The following is a 24,443-nucleotide window of genomic DNA, read 5'->3' as shown; positions in this document are numbered from 1 at the left end:
TCATTGGTCGATTTTCCCACATATTTAAACATTACTGTATAGGTCTACGTTTAGAAACTGGATGAGGACATAGGCCTACGTCGAAAATCATTAAACTCATAGCTTAAAAATTGTATTGATGGATAGGCTACAATTTTATATGAATGTCACAATACATGGTTGGCATACATACATTAAAAGAAAAAGACAGAATACCCGGATGTACTGTATAGTCGCACCTCCCCCTATTCGCCTTTCAACCTCGCTCACTCTCTACACCAACACAACCTCCTCTGCGGTTCCACCATAGCTACTGCAGTGAATCCGTCATCCGTAAAGAGAAAAGGCGAGAGCAAGTCAAGCTGGTCTATATTTATTACAACTAGAAATATTTCCTTGAAACATAGTCTTAATTGATTGTGCAACGTCGTCCTTTCAAATTGTTTCCCTTGCTCACCAGGTGAAGACACCCAACCGACAGAATGGTAAGGAAAACTATAGCTTGCTATTCTCGTGTTGAACCAAATGTGTACAAAATCTTACACCATACGCATGCATAGCTCTCAAGCCTATCCTACATCTCGCATGCACTACGTACTATTTTTATGACCAAATGAGCTTGAAAGCGTTTTGTCGCGTTACAATTTTGCACGCACAATTTCATGTTTACAGATATGACAATGTGGCCAACGTTGTGTTTTGGTGATTTATCGCATTCTGGTGTGTTCCGAAAAGCTATATTGAGACTTCTCAAATGTGTGACAAGTAGCTAAACCAACCACCTAGCCAGTTAGCTAAGCTATAGGCACATGAATAATGGCGCGAGCTCAAGGGGGAAACGTGAAACATCGTATCTTTTCTTCCGAACCCGCGAGCAGGCAACACTAACAATATCGATAGGCTGTCACGCCTTCCATTTGCGCATACATTAGATGCGCTTGTCACTTTGTATCGGCAATATTCCTCTTTATAACGCAGGTCCAAATAGGCTGGACGAGCACTAGTTACAACATAGACACAGCAAATGGGCACTTTTCCTGGTTGTCACTTAAGAGTATGTCAAGGTGGTCCCCAATCAATACAGCTAGCTAACTCCTCATGGAAATGTGTTAAAGAACAGGACCGTTATAGTTAGTAAGTCACTTTATAAATGTTAAACTACATTTCCAGGAAGAAGCAATTGCTTCCCAAAGATTCACCTCATCTTACATTTTCTATATATATGTACCTCTTGTTACATTATTTTAATTTTATTTTTACCAGTCCTGGTACAGGGATCTGAAGAAATGACTTTAAAATTACATGCATGGCAGAAGACCAGATACAGTTTCAGTACTACGTCAGTCTTATCAATTTGCATCAGAGTTCCAATAACAAAAATATTGATATCTTGTAGTTCACTGACCTATTACCATTTCCTGTTCCTCCCAATTCCAACAGTCATAGGCCTACATTAATTTGCACTTGCATAGCCCATGTATGGGGGGTTTGTAGGCCACTTGATTATTAAGCATGCATACCGGCCTTTCTGAAGCACCTGCGTTTAGCTCAGACCAAGTGTGCATAGCGGTTTCAGGAAAAACACATGCATTTACCACAAATACCGTATAGGATCTGAATAATTGCTTCTAACAAATATAAACGCAACATGAAAAGTGTTGGTCCCGTGTTTCATGAGCTGAAATAAAACAACACCCAAATTTACCAAAAAGCTTATTTCTCTCAAATGTTGTGTGCAAATGTGTTTAAATCCCTGTTAGTGAGCATTTCTACTTTGGGAAGATAATCCATCCACCTGAGAGGTGTGGCATATCATGAAGCTGATTAAACAGCACAGTCTTTACACAGGTGCACCTTGTGTTGGGGACAATAAAAGGCCACTCTAAAATGTTCAGTTTTGTCACACAGTACGATGCGGCAGATGTCTTAAGTTTTGAGGGAGCGTGCAATTGGCATGCTGACTGCGGGAATGGCCACCATAGCTGTTGCCAGATAATTTAATGTTAATTTCTCTACTATAAGCCACCTCAAACGTCGTTTTAGAGAAATTGACAGTACGTCCAACCGACCTTACAACCATCTGTAACCACGCCAGCCTAGGACCTCCATGTCCGGATTCTTCACCTGCGGGATCGTCTGAGACTGGCCACCGGACAGTTGATAAAACTGTGGATTTGCACAACCGAAGAATCTCTGCACAAACTGTCAGAAACCGTCTCAGGGAAACTCATCTGCTTGCTCGTTGTCCTCACCAGGGTCTTGACCTGACTGTAGTTCAGCGTCGTAACCAACGTCAGTTGGCAAATGCTCAACTTCAAATGGCACTGGCACGCTGGAGAAGTGTATTCTTCACGGATGAATCCCGGTTTCAACTGTACCGGGCAAATGGCAGACAGTGTGTATAGTGTTGTGTGGGTGAGCGGTTTGTTGATGTAAACGTTGTGAACAGAGTGCCCTATGTCGGCGGTGGGGGTATGGGCAGGCATAAGCTACGGACTACAAACGCAATTGCATTTTATTGATTGCAATTTGAATGCACAGAGATAACGTGACGAGATCCCTGAGGCCCATTGTCGTGCCATTCATCCGCCGTCATCACCTCATGTTTCATCATGATAATGCACGGCCCCATGTCGCAAGGATCTGTACACAATTCCTGGAAGCTGATAAATGTCCCAGTTTTTCCAATCCCTGCATACTCACCAGATATGTCAACCATTCAACAGGTTTGGAATGCTCTGGATTGACACGTACGACAGTGTTCTAGTTCTCGCCAATATCCAGCGACTTAGCACAGCCATTAAAGAGGAGTGGGACGACATTCCACAGGCCACAATCAACAGCCTGATCAACTCTATGCGAAGTAGATGTGTCACGCTCTATGAGGCAAATGACGGTCAAACCAGATACTGACTGGTTTTCAGTATCTGGAAACCACACCCCTACTTTTATTTTTTAAGGTTTCTGTGACCAACAGATGCATATCTGTATTCCCAGTTATGTGAAATCCATAGATTAGTAACTAATGCATTTATTTCAATTGACTGATTTTGTTACTATGAACTGTCAAGCAGTAAAATCTTTGAAATTGTTGCATGTTGCGTTTTATATTTTTGTTCAGTGTACTGTATACTCATAGGCTGTCGCTGTAGGCAGCCAGGACTCGGGATGACGCTGATTTGGTTTTAATGGATTCTATTGGTAGATGGATTGTACACTCAAGCTGTCTCTTTGAAACCACATTCCTATTGTAAGCAGGATCTCAGTGAAAAGTGCTGAAGTCAAGTGTATTAGGCTATCGCTGCAATATATTTTCATAATGTATGAAGTTCTTTGAGCTTGACAGATAATGCTGTCATGTTGCTCACAAGCAGAATGTGTAGCCTACTACCAGCCTTGACATATACTCTAACAGTTTTTCAATACAATGCGTATCAGGAGACTGGCTTGCCTTTTCTTAACCCTTAATACAGATGTTTTAGATAAAACAAAGGGGATGGTTTTCGAAGAAAATACTCCTCACTTTCCAAACCCAGTTGTAGTAATGTGAGTGCTAACTGGTAACAATGTTGAATAGGCCTAGACTATTTTTATTTAGAATGATTGTTGACATATGAGTTGCCCGACGGGAAGGATGTTGAAAAGAAAGTAACAAGATCATTGTTTTTTTTAATGTTTGTGGTACAAATTACACAGTTGAGTTAGGCCTAAATCCCACCCATCTGCCCTCCCACCATTTTGCAATGTTATAACTACAAAACTAGCTTTACCACTACAACTCTACAACTCCCACCACACAGACATGACCTTACACCAAGTAAATGGTGTAATCCTAAACCCCTCAATCCAGTTTAATTTAATGCTCTGTGTGACCTGAAGTCAGAGGCACAGTACTATTGCAGCATCACCACTACTGTGCCATTGATTTGAAAACACTGAGTATGGGCTTCTTGGAGTTGAGGTTAGACGATATAAAATTAAGAACATGTGAAATTAGATATTGCTATTCGGCAAACCAAAAGTAACATACACCAGTCGTAGTGACCAGTCGTAGTGACGTGTTGTAGTGACGTGTCGTAGTGACCAGTCGTAGCGTCGTAGTGACCAGTCGTAGTGACGTTCGAGACTAATAAGAAAATCCTGGTCTTGAAACAAATTGAATGGTGCTTTTCTTGACATTCCCTGTCATGACTTCAAATGATGGGATATGGAGCCTATATGCATGCCATATTTTTGTTTGTATTGTATCCCAAGCTTAGCTAGACGGAAAGACTCATGGCCACATCTTTCTGGTTGTCAATGATCAGTCTTGTTATGACGGGCTTTGGGGTCGGCAGCAAGTCGAAACAGGTATCCTACTTTTTGCTGTTTTTGTGTTCATCACAGAGAAAATACATTTCAGCTTGAAATCCTGATTCAGATTTGCCAAAGAGTCATCATCAGCACATTCTGGTTGATGTGTGGATTTACACAATGTAGCCTCGCTAGCCAGTATAACATTTGTCAGACACTTCTATCCAAAGCAACTTACTGAACATAGATTTTTAGTATACAGTGCATTTGGACATTATTCAGACTCCTTGGCTTTTTTCACATTTTGTTGCATTAGAGCCTTGTTCTAAAATTGATTAAATTGTTTGTTTTTTCCTCATCAATCTACACACAATACCCCATAATGACAAAGCAAAAACAGGTTTGTAGAAATGTTTGCAAATGTATTAAATAAACTGATATCACATTTACATAAGTATTCAGACCCTTTACTCAGTACTTTGTTGAAGCATATTTGGCAGCGATTACAGCCTCGTCTTCTTAGGTATGATGCTACAAGCTTGGAACACCTGTATTTGGAGTTTCTCCCATTTCTTCTCTGCAGATCCTCTCAAGCTCTGTCAGGTTCAATGGGTAGCGTCGCTGCACAGCTATTTTCAGGTCTCTCCAGAGATGTTCGATTGGGTTCAAGTTCGGGATCTAGCCGGGTCACTCATTGACATTCAGAGACTTGTCCCGAAGCCACTTCTGCATTGTCTTGGCTGTATGCTGAGGGTCGTTGTCCTATTGGAAGGTGAACCTTCGACCCAAGTCTGAGAACCTGCTCCAGAGCGCTCAGGACTTCATCAAGGATCTCTCTGTACATTACACCATTTATCTTTCCCTTGGTCCTGACTAGTTTCCCAGTCCCTGCTGCTGAAAAACATCCCTCAGTATGATGCTGCCATCACCACAGGGATCGTGGCAGGTTTCCTCCAGACGTGGCGCTCGGCATTCAGGCCAAATAGTTCAATCATCAGACCAGGGAATCATGTTTCTAATGGTCCGCAAGTTCTTTAGGTGCTTTTGGCAAACTCCAAGCGGGCTGTCATGTGCCTTTTACTGAGGAGTGGCTTCTGTCTGGCCACTCTACCATAAATGCCTGATTGGTGGAGTGCTGCAGAGATGGTTGTCCTTCTTTTTAAACTATGCCACTTTGTTTACATACCCTACATTTCTCATATGTATATACTGTACTCTATACCATCTAGCCTATGCTGTTCTGTACCATCACTCATTCATATATCTTTATGTACATATTCTTTATCCCTTTAGACTTGAGTGTATAAGGTAGTAGTTTTGGGATTGTTAGGTTAGATTACTCGTTGGTTATTACTGCATTGTCGGAAATAGAAGGACAAGCATTTCGCTACACAAGCATTAACATCTGCTAACCATGTTTATGTGACAAATAAGTTTTGATTTGATTTCTGGAAGGTTCTCCAATCTGCACAGAGGAACTCTAGAGCTCTGTCAAATTGACCATTAGGTTCTTGGTCGCCTCCCTGACCAAGTCCCTTTTCTCCCGATTGCTCAGTTTGACCGAGCAGCCAGCTCTGGGAAGAGTCTTGGTTGTTTCAAACTTCTTCCATTTAAGAATGATGGAGGCCAGAGTTGTTGTTTTTTTTTTGACCTTCAATGCTGCGGACATGTTTTGGTACCCTTCCCCAGATCAGTGCCTCAACACAATCCTGTCTCTGAGCACTACGGACAATTCCTTCAACCTCATGGCTCGGTTTTCGCTCTGACATGCACTGTCAATTGTGGGACCTTATATACGTAGACAGGTGTGAGTGGACATGATTTGGATAGAAACAATCAATTGAATTTACCATAAGTGGACTCCAAGTTGTAGAAACATCTAAAGGATGATCAATGGAAAGAGGATGCACCTGAGCTCAATTTCGAGTCTCATAGCAAAGGGTCTGAATACTTATGTCAATAAGGTACATTTGCAAATATGTCTAAACCTGTTTTTGCTTTGTCATTATGGGGTATTGTGTGTAGATTGAATTTCAGAATATTTTCTACAAAATGTGAAAAAGGTCAAGGGTTCTGAATACTTCCCCAATGCACTGTATATGTGACCCGAGCAGGAACTGAACCCATGACCCTTGCGTTGCTAATGCTTCTTACCAACTGAGCCACAGCAGTGCGCTAAGATATTCAGGAGATGATGCGCTAAAATGTTTTAACTTGGATTTAAATGGATAGTTATTCTGAGGCATTTAGTATAGTCCATGCCCCCTTTTGGCTAGATGTTCAGTCAAGGCCCAAGTCTTTATCTAATGAGGAAGTCAAAGCCTTCCTCTCAGCCTTTTTCAATTCCTTTCTGTCCCACAGAGATGCGGTAAGGCAAAGGCAATAGATTGCCCTAATTTTCAGCTCTGGCTGAATCCAGTTCATTCTGTTGTTCTCATGCATAATGGAGAATGCCACTTCTTAGGGATGAACAGAATACCTAGAGTGGGCTGGACTGAGAACGGGTTTCAAATCTACCTGCCGTTTTAGGGGCAGGTAGCAGGATATCGTACCAGTCTGTTCATTTTGTTTCCCTATTAACGTACCAAGCTCACATCAACATATTAGCACGTCATCACTTTCATGTGTCAAAGTTGAGATGGTAGTATACAATCGTGTCTTTACATGAGATTGTCACCACTCAACAACAATTTTTCCTCTTTTCTTTCTAGGGAAACGAAGCAAGTTATCCCTTGGAGATGTGTACACACTGTAAGTTTTTGAGATTATCGCTGGCAACGATATCAGCTGTGGTCTGCCCTGTATGTAATGTTCATAAGTGACTGGGGTTTAATCTTCATTTCTGCATGTAAATACATAAAAATGAATGTAAATACATTGACCGTTAACAATTGTGATGTCAAAAAGTTTAGACTATGGGATTGCATTGTCTCTGGGTTTAAAGAGTGACCGCCCAGTCAACTCAAAGGCCAGAATCTACCATAGGCGTTGCAGTTCACATACGTCTGGGACACTGGTCTGGCTGGGGGAATCAATATGACAGCCAACATTGAGCAGACCAATATATACATCACCACACGCTATACTGCATTCTTCAGGCCTCAGCCCTTCACCGTGTGACCCAGTCTCAGACGCTGCTGGGAGGCGTGAACACTTTGCTGCCACGGCTAAAAATGCCCCCCCCCCTCCCCTCATAAAGGTCAGTTTCAGGGCTGGTGGGAGAGCCTTATTTATTTTTAGTCTGAGTAATATTCCATTTTTAATTGGTTTGTCGCTCTGCTGCGCCAACCCTCCACCCTCATCAATCCACCCCCACCCCCAAGAGAAAAGGGGGCTAATTAGAGTTTCAGGACTGAACTTTCAGGGTCTTTTTCAGAAACTCCCTCCTGTGGAGGATTGTGGTGTGCAGAGCCGGAGCTCGGACGTCAATGTTGGCCGGTGTCGAGTGTGTTCTGGGGGGTGGGAAACCGGCGCAGGGGGGCCACCTCTGCACCTCCCTAACGAGCTGTTACGCTAGGTGATTTACGACGGCACTTTTTACTTTACTTGCCTTGAAACCCAAAACAATCTCCCTCTCTGTTTCTCCCTGCCCAGTCTTTTACAGAATGTGTTTGACTGCCAAATGCTCGGTTTTCAGTCATTTTGAGAGACCTGACTATAATGTAGAGTGCAAGTAGACAAACTTTCTGGAGTTGATTTAGGGGTCCCACTTCATAAAGACTTGCCACTTTAATGCTGGCCTCAGTTGGACATTTTCTCAAACAGCTTGGGCTTATGGACCAGCTGACACAACCGCCATCATCAAAACGCACCTGTGTTTACAGAGTCACGTCTGGGCTGCGCACCTGCAGGACAATCAAAAACAAGAGACATCGACAGGTGTCTCAAACCTCAGCCAGCCGATGGACTTCCCTACGGTGGGGTATTTTGGGGAGTCTCTTCCTCCCTCCCTCCTGGGAGCAGGGCGTGGGCAGCTGTTCACCATGTCAAGAAGGCGCACAGCCTTAAATCAGCTGTGCGCTCCGAACTGGCAGGGTCTGAACACTGGTAGCTCACCCAGATCCCTAGTCAAGGGCGTTCATTAGTGGACCTCTAGAATGCTGGTCAGTTCAGTCTTTTATCCCGAATGGTGAAGGTTGGATATGGGGAAGCTTCTACTCGGAGGGTTAGGTGACTCCCTGTGCAGGGCTGAAGCTGTGGCTTAGCAGATAAAACTCCACTGGCCCTGCATAGACTGTTTTTGTTTTTTTGCTTCAAGAAAACAACACGGTGACTCCCTGCTTAACACCTTCAATTGAGTTGCAGACTTCTGTTTTTCTGTAGTAGTACCCACTGTTCAACAACTGACCTGCTCAGGTCATTCAGCACTTCAATCAGACCTTTGAAGTATATTGTATTGTATCAAAACGATTTGAGATGCACTGAGAGTAAAAAGACTCGTCAGTGTTTATTCACCTCCCCCCTCCCCTCCCTGAGAGCTTTGGTCGTAAGGAGCACCAGTCAAGCATGGTGGTGCAGCATGGGTACACACACACACACAAATATGCATGCATATACACAGACGGCCACCCTGTTCTTTGGAGCAATTTATGATCTGTTCTTCATCAAACTGAGTGTCTGCATCTATATAGTAGACAGGTTGTATTTACTTGTTTTTTGTACACATATTCACACAGGCACATTCCAATCACAAAAACATGATGTATATACAACTAGATAATAAACCATCTAAATTGAGGTTACAAATCAGCACATCAAGACAAACTAACTTCCCATATATTGTAGAGCAGTGGTTCTCAAACGTTTTATAGTCCCGTACCCGTGCTTCAAACATTCAACCTCCAGCTGCACAACCCCACTAGCATCAGGGTCCGTACACTCTCAAATGTTTTTTTGTCATCATTGTAAGCCTGCCACACACACACTAAATTTATATGTACACTACATTTATACTACATTTAAATGATACACACTACATTTATATGATACATTTATTAAACATAAGAATGAGTGTGAGTTTTTGTCACAACCCGTCTCGTGGGAATGACAAAGAGCTCTTATATGACCAGGGCACAAATAATAATAATACATTTGGCTATTTATTTAGCCATCTTACGTATAAAACCATTTTTTTTTTAATCAAAAATTGTGAGTGAGAAGGGTGTGCTTGAAACGATGCACATAACTCTGCAATGTTGGGTTGTATTGGAGAGTCTGTCTTAAATCATTTTCCACACAGTCTGTGGCCTGTATTTAGTTTTCATGCTAGTGAGGGCTGAGAATCCACTCTCATAGAGGTACGTGGTTGCAAATGGCATCAGTGTCTTAACAGCTCGATTTGCCAATGCAGGATACTCTGAGCGCAACCCTATCCAGAAATCTGGCAGTGGCTTCTGATTTAAATTACATTTTCACAGAACCGCTTGTTGCAATTTTGATGAGGCTCTCTTGTTCAGATATCAGTAAGTGGACTGGAGGCAGGGCATGAAAGGGGTAACAAATCCAGTTGTTTGTGTCGTCCGTTTCGGGAAAGTACCTGCGTAATTGCGCACCCTGCTCACTCAGGTGCTTCGCTATATCACATTTGACATTGTCCGTAAGCTTGAGTTCATTTGCACACAAAAATCATACAATGATGGAAAGACCTCATAGCCTCAATTTTGTCCCGCACATTGAATATAGTTGTGGAGAGTCCCTGTAATCCTAGATTCAGATCTTTCAAGTGAGAAAAAACATCCCTCAGGCCAGTCGTGTGAGAAACTCGTCATCATGCAAGCGGTCAGTGATGACTAAATGATGGTCAGTAAAAACGAAGCTTGTCTCTCAATTTAAAAATAGTGTCAATACTTTGCCCTTGATAACCAGTGCACTTCTGTATGCTGTAAAAGCATTACATGGTCGCTGCCCATATCATTGCATAGTGCAGAAAATATGAGAGTTCAGGGGCCTTGCTTTAACACAGTTAACCATTTTCACTGTAGTGTACAAAACATCTTTTCAAGCTTTCAGGCATTCCCTTGGCAGCAAGAGCCTCTCGGTAGATGCTGCAGTGTACCCAAGTGGCGTTGGGAGCAACTGCTTGCACGCGTGTTACCACTCCACTAGGTCTCCCTGTCATGGCTTTTTGTGCCATCAGTACAGATACCAACACATCTTCGTCACAAAAGTCCATTTGATGTCACAAAGCTGTCCAGTGCTCTAAAAATATCCTCATGTTGTTCTGGTTCCCAGTGGTTTGCAGAAGAGTATGTCTTCCTTAATTGACCCCCCATAAACGTAAGGGAGATATACCAGGAGCTGTGCCACGCCTGTTGTCTCATCCAGCTGTAACGCATAGAATTCACTGGCTTGTATGCGAAGCAGTAATTGTTACAAAGCATCTTCTGCCATGTCACTGGTGTGTCGTGAAACATTGTTGTTTGATGAAGGCATTGTCTAGTTTTTTTTTGCCCCCCAACATTGTCCCAGCCATATCCGCGGCAGCAGGAAGAATTAAGTCCTCCACAATAGTATGGGGCTTGCCTGTCCTAGCCACTCAGTTGCTCACCATATAAGACGCTTCTAGCTCCTTCTTAATGGTATCCTTTATACATGTCTTACTACTCGAAAGTCGTCTTAATTCTCGCTCAAAAAAACTCCCGTGGCTTATTTTTCAAATTGGCATGTTTCGTTTCTAAATATCTACGCAAGAGTGAAGGTGTCATCATGTTGTGAGATAGTCCTTATGCACATATAACACACCGTGGCTGAGGAAAGGCACTACTCCCAATATAAGTGAACCCCAAATCAATGTAGTTCTCATCATATTTGCCCCTCTTCGATGGTCCAACGTCCCTGTCTGTTGTTGGGTGTTTTCCCGGGTAAGGGGACTGTAAGCTCTTCTGCTGCATCAGATTCACAACTGTAAGTGTCCATGCCAGCTGGGCTAGCAACAAATGTAGAATTACTGATGCTAACATTGGATGTGCTCGTGGAAGCAGAACAACTTGTCGTCGACAGGTGCAGGTGTAGTACTGCTGGTAGTAGCAGTACTACCAGTAGAGTTGGTATGTGTCTCTATGGACGCGGGCCTTACTTATTTAACCATCAATAAACATCCATTTTCGAGCAAACGGAATGAGCTGCAGCTATGTTTGGCTACATAATGACCGTTAGTGGAATTCCCGTGAGAGAGTAACGATTAATGTGATTGGATGTTAATTATTTGACTAGGCTACCTGTATTTGACACTGTGTTGTTATTTCGCTGAACACTAGATGTTTCACTGCCAAAAATAAATTTTAACCGAGGCTACTCTGTCAAGAAAAAAACATCTCACCCAAATGTTTAGCCCCGTTGGAAAATCTAAATGGACTGTTTGAAAATGTGAATCACAATTTTATTTGGCGTACCCCCAACGGCATTGCACGTACCTCCGTTTGGGAATAGCCATTGTAGAGAGAGAGCTGAGAGTATTTATTCGGCTGTTTGGGAGAGCTGCAGTGCTTTGATGCGCCCCAGTGGGTGCTGCTTTTTCAGTAATGACTGGCCCACATGTAGGAGGGATTGTGTTTCTGCGGCAGCGAATTAAGAGAGATGGCAGCCCATTGAGATGGCACTCATCGTAGCCCCTTCACGTAAATGGCAACGTAGTCACCGCTACTGGCTCATTATCTGCCTCTTTTCAGATTATCTGCCTCTGTTGGTTCATAGGTGTGATGTTGACTAGCTCGTTGGCTAGCTTGCATAGCCGTTATATCTCTCTCTAAGGGGGGACATTATTTGTTTACAGGTCTCTAGAGCAAGCCAGTTTCTAGAATGACTATTTAGACTCTTATGGGGCCAAATCTTGACACCTGCCTGAATGCTAGTAACACTAACATAACAAATTATTGATAAACCCATTTGTAGAGGTAACCCTGTTCCTAAAATATCATAACCTGGGCTTGATTCATGAGGACTCGAAGACACACACTCAAGCGCACACTTGACTGCACTGGCTTCCGCATTCGCTTACTTGCTGTTGTGTAGGTGTGGTCATTGGTTGTGAGGGAGATGAGGCCCAGTGAACCGAATTATGAAACCTATGTGAATGTAGCACATCGTCTCCTTCTGCAGCTCAGTTTGTGTTGAAAGCCTCTCCAGCTGGCTGTCTGACTGCAGCCCTCAAAATACCCTCCCCCCTTCTGTATGTTAGCTAGCTGGGTTTCCTTGTTGCTAGGGGTTTCCCGAGGGGAGGGCAGCACCAGCCGTTTAGCTGTGTGTGGAGTGAGGGGTGTTTCTCTCTTCTCTCTGCTATAAATACTTTTTTCCCTCTTATCTATTTGAGCTACACTCGTGGATTGTATACACGGACAGAATGGTACCCGGCGCTGTCTGGTATATGCTGTTGTGCCCGTGTAATTGAATTAATGCAGTGCTGTTGGGGCCTGTACCTCTGCAGCTGCATTTTTTTGTGTACCCGCTAAAGAGGTTATGTCAGGGGAGGGGCTATTGAGGTATTTTAAATCTTTTCTCAGTTCGTCGAGCAACTTGAATACAAGAGTTAGTCCATCATTAACACTGAAATGATTTAAGTTATAAGTAAAATCAATTTAACTAAAAATGGGCTGGCTATATCCAAATTATTTTCAATGGCATCCTTCATTGTCTCCATGTTGGACTACTACAGAAGGGATTTTGGGGTCTGGAAAAGAGTGCATAAGGATCACTTTCTGGCTTATATTGATTTGTCTTAAATTAATTTTCCATATAGTGAATACGGTTCTTGGGGTAGAGATATGAAATTACCAATGCTTAAGCACCTGTTGCCTGGTAGTCTCACATAGCCATCCAAAACGCCTAGAATGGGCCGCTTAATTAAGCGGCTACATTTTGATTGGATGTTAGATTTCAAGAACCCTCCCCCATATGCCTGTAGAAAGGCGCTGCGTGTTTTATGTTTTCCAATTTGGTAGGACACATTTTGCAGAGAGTTGTTCCGTATGCTAGTTTTGCATAAAATGGAAGAAACCCTAGAGAAGAAACTGAATTATGTTTTGCTAGAAGTGTGCTCTATAAAGCCATTACAACTTCTCTGCATGAACACTCTACAAAAAAAGGAAGAATTTATAAGTGGGCATCTTTTTTTGAGCTCCGCCCAAGCAAGGCATTTGATTGGTTTGACAAGTGAGACGTCACTGTTTCCAACAAAGTTTTTGCTACTTTCTACCATTTGACTTCACCAGGCTTTCCGTCTAGAGAAGCATAGTACTCCATGAAGCTATTTGCCCGAAAACAAGTGTGGTATGAATTGAACAGGTTCTAGCGTTTGTAAAAGAAAAATGCTTATGTATCCATCTAGCTGGAAGCAACCATGAATATTAACCAAGAACCAAGCAAGATTGACAATAGTTTTAAAATAGATGTTCTACTTCTCTTTAGCCGGAGTTGAATTGAAGCATTTTGTTTGAATCTGTATCATTTTAGAATTAATGCTGAGCTTGAAATCAGCGTTTGGAACTGAAGCACCCCCTGGCACTGCAGAATCTCCTATGTCTTTATCGAGCAATGCCCTGCCCACGTCGTAAGTCGTAAGTTGCTGCTAACATTGTTGTCTCACCCTACAACAGGAATTCAGGGTGACTGGGAAATATCTAATGGCCGCAAACTAAGCTGTATATGTCATAAAAGCCAGTTCATTCATAAAGGCCGGCCACTTAGCCATGCTATGCCCAAGGGAATGCTCACATATAGATGTAGAAGGGCATCAGTTTTCAGTGTAGTGCTGTATTGGCAGCGCACACACAGCCACCATAGTATTACTGGAGTTCGTGACACCCCACTCACTTGTTGTGGTACATCTAGTGGTGGGTCTCGGTTATGGCAGCAGTTGGTTCCTACTTGTTAAGCCTGTCATCATGGTACAACGCTGCTGACTAAGACACAACTGGCATGTTGAGGTGCCCAGAGGAGCGGCTCAGCAAACCCAACCCATATTGGATCAGAGAGAAACTTGGGATTGTCTAACTGTCAAATAAATCTGACCTAAAAGACTGTCTGTAGATATGAATTGTGCCACTAAGACTGATAGAAATAGCTTGCTATTTACAATGAGACTCAGCAGGTGATTTAATACTAGTCCGAGGCTGATCATGTTTACAAACTACTGGAACATTTATCATATACACTACCGTTCAAAAGTTTGGGGTCACTTGGAAATGTCCTTGTTTTCCATGAAAACATACATTAAATGAGTTGCAAAATGAGTAGGAAATATAGTCAGGATGTTGACAAGGTTATAAATAATGATTTTTTTAAATTGAAATAATAATTGTCCTTCAAACTTTGCTTTCTTCAAAGAATCTTCCATTTGCAGCAATTATGGTCTTGCAGACCTTTGGCACTCTAGTTGTCAATTTGTTGAGGATATCTGAAGAGATTTCACCCCATGCTTCCTGAAGCACCTCCCACAAGTTGGATTGGCTTGATGGGCACTTCCTATGTACCATACGGTCAAGCTGCTCCCACAACAGCTCAATAGGGTTGAGATCCGGTGACTGGCCACTCCATTATAGACAGTATACCAGCAGACTGCTTCTTCCCTAAATAGTTTGTGCATAGTTTGGAGCTGTGCTTTGGGTCATTGTCCTGTTGTAGGAGGAAATTGGCTCCAATTAAGCGTCGTCCACAGTGTATAGCGTTGCAAAATGGAGTGATAGTCTTCCTACTTCAAGATCCCTTCTACCCTGTACAAATCTCCCACTTTACCATCACCAAAGCACCCCCAGACATTGCCTCCACCATGCTTGACAGATGGCGTCAAGCATCTTTTCATTTTTTGGGATCAGAATACCTAAAATTTAGATTTGTCTGTCCATAACACTTTTTTCCCAATATTCCTTTGTCCAGTGTCTGTTCTTTTGCCCATCTTAATCTTTTCTTTTTATTGGCCAGTATGAGATATGCCTTTTTCTTTGCAACTCTGCCTGGAAGTCCAGCATCCCGGAGTCGCCTCTTCACTGTTGACATTGAGACGGGTGTTTTGCGGGTACTATTTAATGAAGCTGCCAGACGAGGACTTGTGAGTCGGCTGTTTCTCAGACTAGACACTCTAATGTACTTGTCCTCTTGCTCAGTTGTACACCGGGGCCTCCCACTCCTCTTTCTATTCTGGTTAGAGCCAGTTTGCGCTGTTCTGTGAAGGGAGTAGTACACAGTGTTGTACCAGATCTTCAGTTTCTTGGCAATTTCTCACATGGAATAGCCTTCATTTCACAGAAAAAGAATTGACTGACGTGACGAGTTTTTGAAGAAAGTGCTTTGTTCCTGGCCATTTTGAGCCTGTAATCGAACCCACAAATGCTGATACTTAACTGGTTTAAAGAAGCCCAGTTGTATTGCTTCTTTAATCAGTACAACAGTTTTCAGCTGTGCTAACATAATTGCAAAAGGGTTTTCTAATGATCAATTAGCCTTTTTAAAATGATAAACTTGGATTAGCTAACACAACGTGCCATTGGAACATAGGAGTGAGGATTGCTGATAATGGGCCCCTGTACGCCTATGTAGATATTTCATTAAAAATGATCCATTTCCAGCTACAATAGTCAGTTACAACATTAACAATGTCTACACTGTTTTTCTGACAAATGTTGTTAATAGACAACAAATGTGATTTTCTTTCAAAAACAAGGACATTTCTAAGTGACCCCGAACTTTTGAACGGCAGTGTATATAGAATTAAACATTAAAAAATGATATGGTGTTTAAACGCTAAACAGAGAACAGGATCAAGCATTGTGCACAGAGCAGCACCGGGGGAAAGGTTAATTCTGTGAAGTCCCGCCCTCATTACTGCTCACACTTAAGTCCACCTCATGCTGTTGTGTCCATGTTACGATTAATGGATATCAGTCCAGTGATTAGTGTGTTAACGAGGTGTCACATGGCACAATGAAAGAGCTTAGAGTGGGGATCCGAGAGGTATGCTGCTACTGTAGCTCAAGGTTGGCCACCAGTATCAAACTACACTAGGTGGGCGGTAGCTTGGGACGGCTATGCTATGGCCAGCGCTCGAAAGAAATCGGGTAAGAATCAATCGGGGACAGGTGAATCGATTCTAAAGGCAGCAAAGGACCATAACAGCAGATGTAAGTGGCCGAGCCAGCCCGTTGATTTCTTTTTCCCCCATGTGCTGAAAGTGTTCTTCCGAAACCCAGTGGTGATGGTGGTAGCTACCCTAGAAAATGGAGTCTGCTGTGGAAGTTTTGTTCCCTTATATGTGAATAGGACTGTTTTTTAATTCTGCCCTTCTTGCTCTCTCCTTTTCTATTTCAGTTGATGCTGATGAGATTAAGAGGCTAGGAAAGAGATTTAAGAAACTCGACCTAGATAACTCTGGCTCCTTGAGCGTGGAAGAGTTTATGTCCTTACCGGAACTCCAACAGAATCCCCTTGTACAGCGAGTTATCGATATATTTGACACAGATGGCAATGGGGAAGTCGACTTCAAAGGTAAGACTGATATGGGGTTATTCACCTTTTTTAAATTATAACTTCAAAAGAGCTTTTGTTGTCTGGTGTCTTTGTGTAGGCTATCCTTGTGGATAACGATAGGTGCTGTTTCACCTTGAAATTAAAACATCAACCAAATGCTTAAATGTATAATGTTTTTTTCTAGTAAGTGTTAGCCTGCAATATGACTTTATGCTGACCTACTTAAATCAGAAGTTGAGGGAAATGCACAACAAACTCTTTCACAAACACCCTCTAGCTCTTATACAACTGAGTGAATGGAATAATGACCCGCTGTGTATTCATGTCCTTGTTACGGTTCTTTTAATTGTTGGTTGACTCAAAATGGCTTCACATTGTTTTGACAGAATTCATTGAGGGTGTCTCCCAGTTCAGTGTCAAAGGTGATAAAGAGATGAAATTGCGCTGTAAGTAATAATGCCAACAAATCTCAACTGCTTTCATTGTGAAGTTTCCTCCATTTAAAAAAAATGATTACCCACCTTTGATACACACCAATGCAGAGCTCATAAAGAAAATGTTTGTGATTTGATTGCCTGTATGAACATGTATCCACCTTTCTCAGAAGTTCTTCCTTCAAAAACCTTTGAAATGTGCATATTTTGAAAACCTTTTCAAATAGGTCTGACCCAATCCTCCATCTTTCCCTTGTCGTATAGTTGCCTTCAGGATCTATGACATGGACAAGGATGGCTACATATCCAATGGCGAACTCTTCCAGGTCCTCAAGATGATGGTGGGAAACAACTTAAAGGACACCCAGCTTCAGCAGATTGTTGACAAAACCATCATCAACGCAGACAAAGACGGCGATGGGAGAATATCTTTCGAGGAGTTTTGTGCGGTGAGTCGAAGAAACATAGTTGTACTCTGTGGTAGGGTTGCAAATTTCCTGAAACTTTCCATAAAATGTTCAGAAGTTTTTGAGAAATCCCATTTGGAGGATTTCAGGAACCAGTAGGGATTAATCAGGGAGGGAATCCTCCAACAAGTATTTCTGCAACAACAACAAAAAAACTCCAGAACTTTCTGAAACGTTGCAATCATATTCCCATTATCACAGTATATCACTTCGGTTCAAATTCAAAGGTGTCTGTGGCGTCTGACAGTTTCTTGCCCCTCTGTCTTCCATTAGGTGGTGGGAGGATTAGACATACACAAAAAGATGGTTGTGGACGTGTGACTGACCTCACGGGCCCCCTCAAAACACCTTTTCGCTTTCTTCTCCATTTCTGAGGATCTGCTCAAGGTGTCATTCAGCAACGCTCTCTGTGTATTTTTCAATGGAAGTATTTTCCTCTGTGAAGCCACCTTTTTTCCCCCCCAACCTGAGCCTTCTGAAGCCAACCATTTGTAAGTGTTATTGAACATGAATTCTCTCAATAACCCGGTGTAGCACTTTAACAGCCTGAAGGACAGATTTTTATCGAGTGAGTGAGTGTTTCAGTTTGGTGGAGGAAGGTTAGTGTGTTTCTTTTTCTTTCATTTTGAGGCAGTTGGGATTTTGTCATATTTATTTTGGTCTTGGCTTTTTGGGGGGGATGCGTGTAGTTAACTGTGATGTACTTGATTTCAACACAACACAAAAATAGAGCATGAAGTGCCAATCAGAACATATTATAAATCGGTTGAATATAATGGTATATATCGTCTATCGAAATTCGGTAGAATTGCTTATTTCAATGTGCCCAATGCACGATTCAAACGATCCGATTTACATTTTCATGGCTAATGCTTTTCCTTCTACTTTCACTCAATATTTTGAACAGCTAGGTTTAAGATCATGTAAGACAGCTTTTTTAATAAGGGGGGGGGATTGTGCACTATACATGTTTATATTGTCAGGGACATCGATCATCTTGCTTTTGAAGATGCAGTGAGATAGAGGAAAAAATATTTACATTTATGCACATACAAGCTTATGGTCTACTTCAAGGACAAGTCTTTTTTGAGTCACTGGTTGGTTATGCGAATAATAATCACCTTAGTCTCCTATTCCAACAAAAAGCACGTCTTCATTCTGGATGGTATGACCTCACAGGCCGTTAGAATAATGTGTGTTGTATTTATTGCTTTAACGTCAGCCATGTTAAGTTACAGATGTGGATTGGTTACAGACTTATCATATAGAAGTAGAGATGAGTGCTTTTGGTTTAAATGTTTGTGTTATGGTAAATGTTTCATTTAACTACAGGCAGAGCTGAGGTAACTTACAGTAAGTAGGCTATAGTTGAGACATTGAGGGATGTTAAGTTGGTTAGGCTTATGAGAGGCGTTGATTTCAACGTACACATTTTGCCTTCTCGACAATGTCATTTGCTTATTTCATGAACATCTTTAATTCGGTTTCTCAAACATTGTATGGACTCTTGCTGTGAGTTTTCGTAATAGTGCAAGGTCACAGGTGTGCTGTCCCTCTTCCTCCCTACCTCTGACCATTCTTGAGTTTTTTTCTTGAGTTTTGTTGAAGATGCAACCAACAAGGGCATTTTATTACAAAGCTACCAATGTTTTTTTACACAGAGATAAGGGACACGACAGAACAGGTTTTTATTTGTATCTATACATTTTATGAAATTAAACGTATTTCAGTTTGAGGCTCTGCTTTTTTTGCTCAACTGAATGCACCAACGGGCGGGTGATCAAGTGCGTGATCCTGTGCCGCACGCGCCCGCCAACCTCGTGCCGCTGTTTTCTTCGACGGCGTGCCGCACGACGATGGTTCTTATCAGATCCTAAAAGGCCCCGAAGTCTTGTGATGTGCTCGCATGACACGGAGGGCTCTCTCTCTCTTGTTTTCCTTGTGCATGTAGATCCATTTTTTTGAAAAGCTCTGTTTACATATGAATCTTAATGTTAATATATTATAACATGAATGAAAATGACATATATGGATGTTGCCAAAAAAAAAAAGATTGGTAAATGTTGAATTAATATGGAAATGACTAAAAGTAACTCCACTACATGTACCTGTTATTCTAAACAACTATAATCTTTTGGATATTTCTGTCACTTCTATTCCAGCAAAGCTTCACTTATGCCCCAGAGTAGACGACCAGCTCTGTTTCAGGTGGAAACCATTCAAGATGTTAGTTTTTTTCCCTGTCATTTGTAGTTTTTTTATTAGTTTTTTTTTTTTTTAGATATTTGTTATAAACACGGTAGTATTAGTGCTCCCTCCTTGGTTTAGTTTTTTTTTAGGTTTGTGCTAAATATGTCCACTATTGGATGAAAGGGATCTCTGTGTGTGTGTGTGTGTGTGTGTTTGTTTTATTATGGGGTGGTATAGGGTGGAGGTAAAAACGGTTTCAGTCTTAGGTTTTACTTTTCTTCTTATCCATCTCTGCATGCTGCATCTGCTGTGGGAACCATTGAAACTTCATATATGAAAAAGAGAAATAAAAGATTTGAAAGTTGTTAGAGGCTGTGAATTGTGTGACAATACATGTACTGTGTGCATTATGACCGTTGCAAGATGAGGCTTCGGTTAGAACGTATGCAGTTGTGATAGCACGCTGCAGAATAAGTGTGAATGCGCTTTAATAGAATGCCAGCCGATTTGTTAAAAGACCAGCAGCAAAGGGATATTTGTCCTATGAAAGTAGGAGGGGAAATGTGTTTTATTGATGATTAGTATCCCCACATGTACAGCACTGTTTTTCATAATAGGACAACCTAATTCTATTCTACTGAAAAATGCACTCAACCAAGCAGAAGCAGAATCCACAGATGGTCATGGGTGTTATTGTTATACTCTAAAATGACCATTAGATGGTAGCATAAGACCTTAAACGTTGCTATTGAGTGTGGGTGAATCTCAATAGTTTCCTTGTGTCCTCTCTCGTCTCCTCACAATGGTTCCTTCTCTCCGGCCTTGTTTGTAGGTGGCGAAAAGACGTGTCTTCAGTGAAGTGTTTATTATTAGTTGCCGAACGGCTATCATGAGCTTGCCCTGCACTTAATATCTTGACACAAGATCCGAAATTCCTTAATTAGACTTACTAATGAAAGATTAAAGCGGCATCATCTTGAGTGCTGCATCTTCCATTCACATTGCCTTATGTTGCATGCAAGTACTGCACCCTACTGTTTGGTATATAAAAACACTAAGAAAAGAGGCAGAAAATGTCTCGGAAGCTGGGTTTGATTTCAAGCTCAAGGCCACTAGAAAACCAATTTCAAATCAATTTGAAATAAGACCCTTTAGTTTAAACAACAAAAAATACCCATGGATGGGTGCATTCACACACATTTAACCAGTGAACTAGATTCCCCTTTCCTCATAACACGTCACTGTTTCCTGGACAGTCCAAATTGAGCTCATGCAGAATGTGGCCGGTTGTGCCCGTCACTGCCAATTAAAAATCCCATTTGTATTCCTCAGCCGAGCCACACATGGACCTCCGAAAGACCGCCATTCTCATGGAACCTGCTCATCTGTTTGTGATTTTGAACTTTCAGCGAGTCTCCAGATTTATTTATACACAGCACAACATGAAAGATGCAATTTTGGCCCCTCCAAATAATCTGAACCCTACACAAATACAATTATGACCAATGTGTAATTTCATACACTATTTTGGGAGGGGGTAAATTTCCCTTGATTTCAACAGGTCGTGAGTGTTTTTTGGGACAAATGTGAAGTCGATTCCATTGCATGGTTCTTTTAGATGAAGGATACAAGGAAAATGTACCTGAGACTATGAATAATGCATAGAAAAGGTACCATAAATGCAGTTAAGTTTGTTGGAACGTTTAAACATTTTGCATCTAAAAGCTTTCATTGAACATTCGACAGACCGTAGTTGTTAGTAAATCCCAGCAGTACTGATATGGCCATGGATAGAACCTGTGGAAGAAGAGCCAACTGTTGCACCTTTATTCTCATGAAAGGAACCCGTACTCGATTTGAACCTCTGGTCGATCTAGAGGACCTTTTTATACTGTAAGGAAAACCTCTGGGAGGCTTAGTAGCTCAGGTTACTGAAAATGCCCCCGTGTGAAAAGGGACAGCACAAGTTGGAATGAACTCAGACATCCTACAGTTCCACTAACACAGGGGGAAAATCTGCCTCATTTGTACAGATGTCAGAATCAATTTCTCTGAGGTGTGAACGACTAAACCAGAACTTCTAGACCAGAACCTATAGCTCAACCTGAAGCAAACTGTCGAGCAATAGAGAAAGTAAGTGTAGGTTGGCTTTGGAGAATATAGAAACAATTATCATTTAAATGGGGTGAAGTACAAATTGTTGGTCGTAATGGAACTACACATCTCTTAGCCTTTGAGAAAAGTAGCTTGTCATTCTTGAATTGTGTGACGGAATTCTCTCCCAAAAGAGAATGTATAGCTTTCCAAAAACACAACTCCCTTGGTGATAGATTCCCTGTTAATGAAAACCACTCTCTGACCGATCTCCCAGCGGAGCTTCATGTGGTTCTGATTACTCTGGGCTACTTAGTTCCACAAAATTTCATGCAGCCCACTAGTGTTTTCATGATTGTCGGTTTTCCAGCTCTTAATGAGGTTCGCCCGTAAGTAGCCTGTGCACTACGGGTGTTCAAAAGCCATTCATCAAATCACCTGTATATTTGTTTGCTGTACAATAAAATGTTGGGTAATAAGAATTACTGATTGAGCCTTCAAGATTATTCACCTCGCATGGGAACCATGGTCGTTAATATCCAAAATGCTTATTTTGGATTAGCTTACTAAATTCAACTCCATGGTGCAGGGTTTCTGATGAACTCCAGCGCCGTTGTTGACCAGGTTTTGTAGAATTCAGCTCAGACTATATCGATTTGCCCAAGATCAATACTTTAAAAAAGTCTTATTTAACGCTTCCCTTGTACCTATGTTTGTCCTTTGTAGTTGCGTGCCTTTTTGTTTGCTTAAATCCATACTTTTTAAATTAACGTTAATCAAATACAACCACCGACTGTTTGCTAGTTTCTATTTCTCGAAGATGGCAAGTGTGAATGTGCCAGTTGAATCTCCGATTACGCAGGTCTGTCTCCAAATACTCATAAAATCACAATCTACAGATGGTGTAAAGTTGCCATCTTCGAGAAACAGAAACGAGCAAAGTCTGTGCTGCTTACCTTTTTAATAAAAAAGTATGGATTTCAAAACATAGAAGGTAAACGTTTCATAATTTACATTAAGTATTTACCTTGGGCAAATCAATATATTCTGAGCTGAATTCCACAAAGTCTGGTCTCTGCTCAACTCCGGTGGTGGAGTTCATCAGAAACCCTGCACCATGGAGTTGAGCTTAGTCAGCAAATGTTGTACCAAAAGTCTGTAGTTCCTTGACTATGCAGCGTTAAAGAAACCAAATACATTCATTACCATCTATCAAGAATAAACTTGGTCTCGGCATCCATTCTAATATTAATCCAGTGAGAACACTGTATCAACATCCCATGCCAATAAGATTCGATTTGATGAAGGAAGCCTAGAATATCAGTGTCCTGACTGATTGTGATGAGACTAATTAATGGAACACTGAGTTGGGGCAAAGAAGGGGTCATTGGGAGTTCAATGCAATTCTCAGATAACTGAATTTCACCTGAAGCGATTGTCAGGTGGCTGCAACAGGGAAACATTATCGTCAGTAAAGACTTTCGTGCATCTTGTTCTAAGTGTCAGGTGGGCCATAAAACCACAAACTGTTCCCCTTTGTGTCGTATAGGTGAAATCATTACAAAACATCTGCAATAGTGAACTGTGAAATATTGTTATTTACATTTGGCAAGAGGGTTTAGTCAAATCCCTTCACATTAAAAAAATTAAACAATAGCATTGTAAGTCCAGTAGGTAGGAGATTGGCATCTTGGTGCCACTGATTTGCAGCAACAATGCTGTGCACCCAGACCACCGGTACAGTTGCACACCGGTCTGATGATAATGCGACTCTCCTTACATGCGCCCCAGCCGGGGAGCAAGCCTCTCCATCAGACAGCTGCCAGCCTACTAATGATTGGACCTGACGAGTCCGTCCGGATGGGTTGACTGCATAAGGCTGGGCTGCTGAGCAAGGTGCCTCGGAGCACTCCTCGAATGAAACTGAAATGCACAGCGGTGTGTGTGCTGGGTTGAATGGTTTGCCAAACTTCATAGACTTAAAGATGCAGTCCCGGATCTTAAGCACTTACAAATTCACAAAATATATTTTAAAAAATGTTTAGCTCATAAGCACTATCTCCAAAACTACTATGTGAAATTATACAAAAGCCCTGGAACATCACTTTAACAGTATGATTCCCTCAAGGTTTTGAGTGCTGTGTGCCTATCTATGCTGGATTGAAGGGTTTACCATAGACATTACATTAATATTATTTTGTCTCTAATGTCTATGGTTTGTCCCATCAACATGGTGAGCAGAGCTTGCAGGCAGACCAATACAGCTCCTCGAATTACCGAGTGTAAAGGATCTATGTAATAAAGTGATACATGGTGTGGATGTGACTGAAGTGGGGCCAAATCCAAACGAGCGGACTGTTCAGATCCTGAGGCTCCCACGGTGGAAACTGAAATTCAACTATGGCTGAAGGATTCATAAGATCCCAAGTTACAGAACACTGAAAGGGTTCAGGTCTCTACTCACACGCTCTACCAAACTGCATTTATGGTGTAGTCGAAGGCTAACCGCTTTCAAACCTTCCTAAAGCCC

General features: G+C 41.8%; 1 protein-coding gene across 1 annotated transcript; it reads left to right on the top strand.

Annotated features, from left to right (window-relative positions):
- Positions 1 to 229: 229 nt before the first annotated feature.
- Positions 230 to 20,184, top strand: LOC135539388 (calcineurin subunit B type 1). Its single transcript, XM_064965243.1, has 6 exons — positions 230 to 464; positions 6,984 to 7,023; positions 16,570 to 16,746; positions 17,115 to 17,174; positions 17,427 to 17,611; positions 17,903 to 20,184. The coding sequence occupies exons 1-6, from the start codon at positions 462 to 464 to the stop codon at positions 17,948 to 17,950; spliced, it is 513 nt and encodes a 170-aa protein (XP_064821315.1). The 5' UTR covers positions 230 to 461; the 3' UTR covers positions 17,951 to 20,184.
- Positions 20,185 to 24,443: the final 4,259 nt, after the last annotated feature.

Source organism: Oncorhynchus masou, chromosome 5 (genome assembly GCF_036934945.1).
Source record: "Oncorhynchus masou masou isolate Uvic2021 chromosome 5, UVic_Omas_1.1, whole genome shotgun sequence".
NCBI classification, from domain to species: Eukaryota; Metazoa; Chordata; class Actinopteri; order Salmoniformes; family Salmonidae; genus Oncorhynchus; species Oncorhynchus masou.
The sequence above is the reverse complement of the archived record's forward strand: the minus strand, read 5'-3'. Positions and strand labels throughout refer to the sequence as shown.